Source organism: Sphaeroforma arctica, assembly GCF_001186125.1.
Source record: "Sphaeroforma arctica JP610 unplaced genomic scaffold supercont1.15, whole genome shotgun sequence".
Taxonomy (NCBI): Eukaryota; class Ichthyosporea; order Ichthyophonida; genus Sphaeroforma; species Sphaeroforma arctica.
In genome coordinates, this window is record NW_014040543.1 from 60111 (window position 1) to 68591 (window position 8481).

At 43.2% G+C, this 8481-nt stretch overlaps 3 protein-coding genes across 3 annotated transcripts in view; 1 reads left to right on the forward strand and 2 right to left on the reverse strand.

The window, feature by feature from the left end:
• Window positions 1-1004: 1004 nt before the first annotated feature.
• On the reverse strand, window positions 1005-2511 carry SARC_00484 (hypothetical protein). Its single transcript, XM_014305819.1, has one exon. The coding sequence runs from the start codon at window positions 2331-2333 to the stop codon at window positions 1035-1037; it is 1299 nt and encodes a 432-aa protein (XP_014161294.1). The 5' UTR covers window positions 2334-2511; the 3' UTR covers window positions 1005-1034.
• Window positions 2512-4152: 1641 nt separating this feature from the next.
• On the forward strand, window positions 4153-4527 carry SARC_00485 (hypothetical protein; the record flags this gene model as incomplete). Its single annotated transcript, XM_014305820.1, has 1 exon — window positions 4153-4527. The coding sequence occupies one exon, from the start codon at window positions 4153-4155 to the stop codon at window positions 4525-4527; it is 375 nt and encodes a 124-aa protein (XP_014161295.1).
• Window positions 4528-4602: 75 nt separating this feature from the next.
• Window positions 4603-8481, reverse strand: part of SARC_00486 (hypothetical protein) — a 4772-nt gene continuing 893 nt past the window's right edge. The window contains exons 2-8 of the mRNA XM_014305821.1: window positions 7640-7729; window positions 7236-7427; window positions 6475-6798; window positions 5875-6045; window positions 5518-5660; window positions 5215-5315; window positions 4603-4755 (exon numbers count right to left, since the gene is read on the reverse strand). Of these exons, the coding sequence (XP_014161296.1) occupies window positions 4637-4755; window positions 5215-5315; window positions 5518-5660; window positions 5875-6045; window positions 6475-6798; window positions 7236-7427; window positions 7640-7729 (1140 nt within the window). The 3' untranslated portion in view covers window positions 4603-4636. The remainder of the gene's footprint in view (window positions 4756-5214; window positions 5316-5517; window positions 5661-5874; window positions 6046-6474; window positions 6799-7235; window positions 7428-7639; window positions 7730-8481) is intronic.

The window sequence follows — 8481 nt, forward strand, 5'->3', positions numbered from 1 at the left end:
GCCTGCTTCACTTTAGATGGAATTGTGGCACTCAAGACAGAATCTCTCAGAATTTGGGAAATGCGCAGCGACGATGAACATTTGAACATTTCATTCATCTACGTCATCCCAAGCTCAACTGAAGCGTTTTCCGTTCACATCTACCAGAACTTCTATACTAAAATAAAATAGAAATAAGGGCCACGGGCGGCAGGACTCCGTGTCCCGTGATCGTGAATATGTACATATGTATTTATAAAAAGTAAAATATACAGATTGTACCTCGAAATATTATATATTTACTTGTGTTGGTGAAGTTCGATCAACTCGATTGGTCTTAAAGGTATACGTTTTGAAAAATTGTGATCCCTGAGACCTTGGATGACGGACAAGCTTTTCGAACTTCTGATACAAAATATGTGCGCCTAATGGCATGTCGCGTGTGTGTACACCATAGGGGCAGATTCACAGTGAGCACTTGTATTTCGCATCGAAGGGTGTGGGGGTGAGCAACCCTCACCTACACTAAGCACTAGCGCTGAGAGGCCCAAATAAAATATACACGTATTTATTAACATTGCTTTTGGATTGTAATTTTTACTTCAGATCGTGCTTTGGCCATTTGACAATGTCGCACCCATTGCGATCACAGAGTCCTATAACTTTCGTCTTCGGCATGTTGATCCCAGAATGGATGAGAAGCCAGCCGTTCAAATAACTGCAAGAGTGAGTGTGTTGGGTTGTGACCATAGAAATCGTAGGGAACCCTAATAAGTTTCGTTGATAGCTGTATGCAAAAGAAATTGTATTACCTCGTGTGCTGCATTTTTGAAATAACATGATTAGAGCAAAGCAAAGCTGAGTATATTTATGATGAGCTCGACTACTGCTTATTGAGGCGCGCAAAACAAGAATGAGCCTTGCGTGCCAAGACGTAGTGCAAGTGCGCGCACAACAGGAAAAAGGCGAGATATAGAAGATATTAACAAGCGTACTGTGTACTTTTACTACCAAAACTAAAAGTGGCCTATTGGTTATATTTTATTGCATTTACACTATGCTATGATCATATCGTCAGTTCCCTCACATGTGTTGTCATCCCAATCGCATCTCATATCTGCAGCACACAACGCCGCAGTTGTGAAAGCAGCGCAAATGGGTGTATTCTCAGCCTCGATGAGAGACTCATCAGCCTCGCACTCGTCTCCACCAACACCATTGTCCCATTTGCAGTACTTGTCTGCACCACAGGCTACCTCATCCGTATACTTATTGTCACAATACTTTCCAGCATTCTGGAATGTACCGGTAGCAGGCACGGTGACTCCAGTCATTTCAGCGCTTATGGAACCATCAGCATTAGTGATCACCGAGATAGCATCCTCGCTACCTTCACAAACCGCGTCTTCCCAATCGCAAGCAGTGTTGGTATTACATGTCTCCTCGGTTGTAAGGGCTACGCATGAGGCGTCATTAATTAGTTTCACCGTGTCTTCATCGGCTTCACATCTTCCATCGTCCCACTCGCAGAAAATAATTTCAATACAGACGGTTTGGTTTGTGTACGACTCACAAATAACATCAGGCACCACTAATGATGGTGTTCCTGGGGCAACTGTTGCTGAAGTTGTTGTTACTGGAGCATCCGTGCTAGTCGCTGCTGCACTGGTTGTAGCGGCTGTTGGAGAAGAAGCGTTTGTGGCAGGCATAGGAACAATGACGAAGGAATCACCACCTTCGCACACATTGTCGTCAAGCTCACAACGCAGATCGGCAAGACACAATGCCGGTGTGAGAGAGGCACAAACAAGTTGATTGGCGTCTTCTACACTATTGTCGTCATCCTCACATTCCTCATCGCCAAGTACATCGTCGTCAAAATCACAATATTGGTTTGCGTCACATGTGGTCTTGTCCAGAATTGACAAGCAGTAGTTTTCTACATCTACATATATACTACCTGTCGGAGGAAGGGTGATGCCAGTGGTATCTAACGTTATTGTGCCGTTGGCATCCTTTACGACTGATATGGCTCCATGTTGTCCCTGACATTCGTCGTCATCCCACTCGCATCTTGCATCAGTAGAACATATGGCTTCTGTTAAAGCGGCGCAAGCGATATCGTTTATGCGCTCGACCAAGTCCTCGTTCTCAAAGCAATCAGGATTGACTAAGAAGGCTTTCCACTCACAAAATTGTAGTTCCGCACATTGTGCCTCGTTCGAGCCGCCACACATAAATGCAGCATCCTCAATGTACGGTACTCCTGCCGTAGTAGTGTCATTGGTTTGTCGAGTTGCCATGGCCTGCACGGCTGCCGATAGAACCCCAATAGATAAAATCAGCGCGATCATTACGACGAAGTAATTGTGTTTTGCTTTACAGGAAGCTTTAGGTGGGTGGGGAGTAGCTTACTTGCTTGTGTCTGTTTCTCGGTGCGTCGGGCTTTATGTATTTACATACATTTGTCCCAAAATTTGTATATAAATATATTTATTATAACAGTAGGAACACAACAACAGTGGGCATTGGGCACTGGGCACTGTGGGCAGTGGGCAAAGTGAAAAGTATGCTCGCGAGTCTTGACCTCGTCCGCGTCGTCTAGACAGATTTCAGTTTCCACTACACTTTCTTTTGATATATAAAAAGCTGTATATGTAGAATTTCCTAATTTGGTCATTTTGATTTTGTACTCTTAACACATTGGGAATCTAGAAAACCCGAAACCCTAGTGAAAACCCAAAATTTAATACTAAAAGTATGTACATCTATCTGGTAATAAACAAACGATTTCTGGCCTCACAAATTCAGAATACATAAAGTGTCCAAAATAGTGAAATTCGTACTGGAGGGCCTGTAGGTACCAGGGAGTGTAGGCTGACTAGGCTCAGGCTGTGGCCCAGTTAAAAAGTGTCATCTGGGATTCCGCTATTTTATCTCTACTCTCGACTGCTCTCGAGTCTCGACAGTACAGTATTTGTGATGCACTGATGCTCCTCAGCTCCTGCCTCCTGGAGTCATGCGTCCTGACTCCCGAGACACAAGTCCACATCTTATTAGTTTTTATTTATCATTATGGAAGAAGAGGTACTTTTTAGTTCAGTTTTTGAACGATTGCATCACATAAGAATGAAAATCTGGTTTGTTCACTAAAGTCCCTTTCTTCCCGACTGCTAAATTTATAATGTTTCTACTCTAAAGAGTACATTATGAGCAATAGAGTCAGAAGTTGACATAATACAATTGAGAGGATGTAGTATGTACTAAATATGTATAGAGTTTAGAGTATAGACTACCATATAGTATAGACTATAGAGTCTACTGTAGACTAAGACAAAAGACTCCCTAAGTCGTGACATTCTCTAGAGAAAAGTGAATACTGTATAGTTAATAGAGTAAAAAAAGTAAAAACTGATCACAGTGATCACTGATCAGGCGACACCGGATAACACTGGAACAGAGGACAGTGATCACTGTATATTGTATACTGTATACTACATTCATGTCCTTCGGACAATAGTCCGATCAGGCATATTTTACAGTGAAGAGAGTATATAAAATAATAAAGCATTCTTTGGCACAGACAAGAGGCGAAGACGGGCACGACACACACCAGCGACTCATCTAGAGTCATCTTATAATATTTGCATCTATACTTTAGAAGGCTACAGGGCACAGGCTGTACACTGTAGTCTGTAGTTTGTAAACACACAGTCCCTGAACAAGCTGACTGGGATGTATATTTAAGTCGGGGATTGTCGTCATGTTGTGCCGGAACTCCTGGGAACTGAGCCGACAACATGCTCTTACACTGGCGGAATAATTTTTTTCCAGTTCACATAGTATGCAATAGAAACTATTCGAGAGTCGTGTGTTCCATACGGCTCTCTCCCTGCTCATTACATCGTGACATAGTAAAAGAATGGTATTGTTACAAAGAGAATGATATTGATCCAGAGAGAAACGGGCTGATACGCCCTGCATGTACGATCAGTATAAATACAACCACTAGACAATCCGAACAACAAACCCAAAAAACCAAGCTACTGTTAATTTCAACTCCAAGCCTAGTTCAACAGATATACCACCAATATGATTTCGCAGATTTTAATGATCGGGCTTCTTTCCGGAGCCGTGCAAGCTATGTCGACCCGGCAAGCAAATGTCACAGTAATGTCTGGAGAGCCGTACATTGAGGATGCTGCATTTATGTGTGGCGGCTCGAACGAGGCGCAATGTGCGGAACTACAATTTTGTGAGTGGAAAGCCTTCTTAGTCAATCCTGATTGCTTTGAGAACGAGGACTTGGTCGAGCGCATAAACGATATCGCTTGCGCCGCTTTAACAGAAGCCATATGTTCTACTGATGCAAGATGCGAGTGGGATGACGACGAATGTCAGGGACAACATGGAGCCATATCAGTCGTAAAGGATGCCAACGGCACAATAACGTTAGATACCACTGGCATCACCCTTCCTCCACTGTCCCTCTCTAAATTCATCTCCAAATGTACATTACTCTCCCGTACTTTTATATGTATCACTTAACACCAAATTAAGGCTCCTAATGGCCTTTGCGTGCTTCAGCAGGCGAAATTTGAGTGAAACATACCCGAGTTTGTCTTCATGGTCAACTTTTATTTAATATAAGTTAGCACTACAATATCTCACGTAATCTTTCCAAGAATTTTTTATCAAACATGTCCTCACTGAACCTGTGCGACACACTTGCCCTTGCCACTGTCTGTACAACCTGTCGCTCAGCGTCACCCATGTCTGTGATGAGCAGTGAACAAAGAGTAAAAATACGACATATACTTTATAAACGTGGGGAAAGAATGGTATGTGGTAGTTCTTTGATGAGTAAACGACTGAAACTGACCACATAATATATGTAGGTTTTGACATCTAAACAACAGTGATTTGGCGTCTATTGACCTCTTAAGTGGAACAGAAGTTGTGACATTCCGTAGTCCAGAAAATAGTAATTTGATGAAAGAAAACGATGACAGTTCCAGACCAAAAATCCGACTGTGCTTGGATTATCAGAGGCACGAAACACATCTGGGCATTGGACGGTGTCTGTCAATCCAGATAAAGTACAGTCATGTTCACACAAATGCAACACAATGAATGGTGAACGCGAACCGAAATTTCAGTTTAGGCGTACACAATACACTATCATTGCCAGGGGGGTACAGCAAATCGATGCAACAATGAATCGCGGAGACATACCCAAGAGAATATGTTTCAGCTGTTGCGCGTATTGCCCTTGTGTGGACGCGCGATAGCCACACGGTCCTTTACCTTGGAATTCTTCAAGGACAATGTCAAATCTGGTATCGAAATTGTAAGTACGTAGAAACGTTTGAGGTACACGGTTGGGTTCCACCTCCTACGACATGTGCGACAATGGCCTCGAAACGGAAATAAAATCCGTGACCTTTCACGCAAGGTGACACCGGAATGGGCGATACTTTTCCTCACCAACACGAATCGACACAAACGCAAAATGCGAAGGGTTCGGTTGCTACTCACTTTGGCCCAGCAGTATCGTGTGCGAGGGCAATGACGCCGGCAGCCAGGTATTCCACTACCCCAATGCCAAAGTGCTCATTCCACATGGTGTGCATACCCACCTGAGCGGTGGCCAGATGATCCTTCAATTCGGAGTATGTCACCTACATAGTAGAGTTTATCATATGAGCGGATATGAAAGGGTGGTGACTGGATAAAAAAATGTGCTAAAAGTAACGAGTAATAGACTAGCTGCAGATAAGGCTGGGAGCGCGAATGGTAAATGCTGTGATATATGGCCGTGTCAATGGCCTATGTGACACAGTAATTAACCTTATGTGCACACGCAAGAAATCAATCTGATCCGCGTCCACTTACATTTGTCTTGAAGGATATATATTGCGAAATACTGAGGCTGTCGGCAAGTAGTTTGAGATTCCGCACTCGATTCTCATCATCTTCGTTGCGGCATCCACCGATCATATATAGCTTGGTATCGTTTTCCTTCGCCAATGGATTCTCCCTCAAATATTGATCGAGCGCCCTAATCTATTTGTGACCAAGTATTGGTTAGTAAAATAGTAGTATGACCCACAAGCTGGAACAGCACGGACTTGGTATAAACAGTTGTGAAGGAATGGGAAAGCAATCGTAAAAACGTTCAAACTATTCCTATGCATTGCATCTGGGATCAATTATTTACCAGGTAAAGCCAAACACTTTAGGGCCGTGCTGGGAAGTGTATCGCCAGTACAATGGTTCGATAACATTCGACCGTCAAATAGATTTCAAATCATTGGATGTACGGCACTTTGCGGACCAAGACTGTGACCAGCCACTGAGCCCATATCGAACGATAGACGGATACACACAGATACATACAGACAGTATTTGCATTTGGTTCCGGTCAACTTGTATATCATTGTACTCTAGCGTCCTTGCACAATAATAACCGCACACATATAGGTCCCTGCCTACCTGCAGTTCATGGTCCTTTTCCGGTCGAAACTGTGCAACAGAGATAATCTTATTGGGCACACGCCTCTCCGTGAGGGGCAGTGCTTCAAACCCCACAGTATCACACGGTGGATACACAATGGATGTAACACCCTCCCTGGTGTTCCATATGGTGTCTATGTTATCAAAGGTCCAAGTGGAGTTGACCATGACTACGTTTGCCAAGCCCCCCACGAGCCTGTACAGATACACGAATGCCTTGTAGTAAGTCTCTTTCCCCTTGCTCAAAACAGCGCTGCGAGATACCGTGCCTCGGTTATTGTGAGCGGCCTCCCTATTTTGAACCTACAATCCGTGAGCACATGCCACAATATCATGTAAATTTCTAATGCGGCTGACGAAAATTATAACATGAAAGACGTAGGGACAATGATGGTGAAGCGGGGGAGCCACAACTAAACGGCGAAATTTGTTCCAAATCAATCGCTGATATAGCAGTGTTGCCATGGCTACTGAATATTCCGTGTACTAGGTTTATTAGCGCAAGATGGGTCTGTTAAATGCTTGAAAATTGCAGGGGGGGGTATAGAAAAGCAGATGTGCATGTAAAATGTCGGCACTTCACATAATAATAATATCAGTCTTAACGTGGACAACTCTCATAAAATGCAAGAGATGCCGAAGAAACCCATCTTAATAGCACATTTGTACTTTTATGAGTTGAGTTGTACTCGGAGAATACATGTAGATATACTTCTAGCAAACATGTAATAAAAACACACCTTCGTCAGCATGTCTGTGCTGATTGTGGGATAGTGAACATACGCGCCCACTTTGCAATCACACAGAAGCCTGAAGAGTGGGTACGTGAACGCATAGCCCATCGTGTCAATGTAGATATCAGGCACACACTTCTGCATCGCCTCCCAACCCAAAATAATCGACCCGATGCTCTGCCCTAAAAGTGTAAAAACCTAGCCAAAATGATTGGTTTGAGTACGAAGACTAGTAGTCTGCAGAACATGCACAAAAAGCTGAGTGTCAGTTCATTGTGTTGCAAACACATCCGAATCTGCTATATTTCGTGACAAGGTGCATGGGCATTGGTGTACACTCTAATGTATATGCCACTGCTCAATCAGCCAATTTTAACAGAAGAATGTGCAAACAGTCATCGTGCACATACCGGATATCGCTTGGCCTCGACCCAATGCCGCTTCTCTAAAAACACAAACTCGACGGGCCGTAGAGGTGAAACTCCAAAGGCTTTTTTTGCCTGCATCTCCAGCAAAAATGGGACGAGTTTAGTGTATGTTGGTGAGATTTGTTATACTCGAATTATTTATTGCTTTCCAATGATCATTCCTCTTTTACCAATATAGCACATACGAAGATCCTCAGAAGAAAAAAGGAAAGGCGAAGTGATGGATGTCTAGCTGACGTGAAATGGCAGAGAAAACCTGGCAGGGATAGGATCGACAGCGGTTGTGATTGAACCACTACAGACCTTCTCAAAAGATGACGTACATGTCGTCCGTTCAAGAAATCAACCATAGCAGTGCAAATAACAGATTCCGATTGCAAAAGTCGAAACTTTTTGTGTGCATGCTCTACTGCACTGTGAACGCATGCGTAATGATATGCAACCAACCTCTGGTGGTGCGCTATTCATCAACATTAATATGTAGTCAGACAGGTAGAAGGACTACATGATTAATAGATCAACTTGCGCAGATACAACCATCACCTATTCAGTTAGTCCAATCCATTGAACACGACACAACACATACTGGGGTCAGCATGGATACAATATATATATATATATATGTATATATATATATATTCGTTCGTGCATATATCTACTTACAAACATATAGATATGTCTTCATAAATACGTACATGAATGCACATAAACACACACACACGCACACGTACACACACACGCACGCACACACACACGTGTGCACATACACGCACACGTACACACACACACGCACATAAACACACACACATACACACACACACATA

Bases quoted from the DNA above. Each gene is read 5' to 3' on its own strand.
- SARC_00484 (XM_014305819.1), bottom strand. From the start codon at position 2,333: ATGATCGCGCTGATTTTATCTATTGGGGTTCTATCGGCAGCCGTGCAG.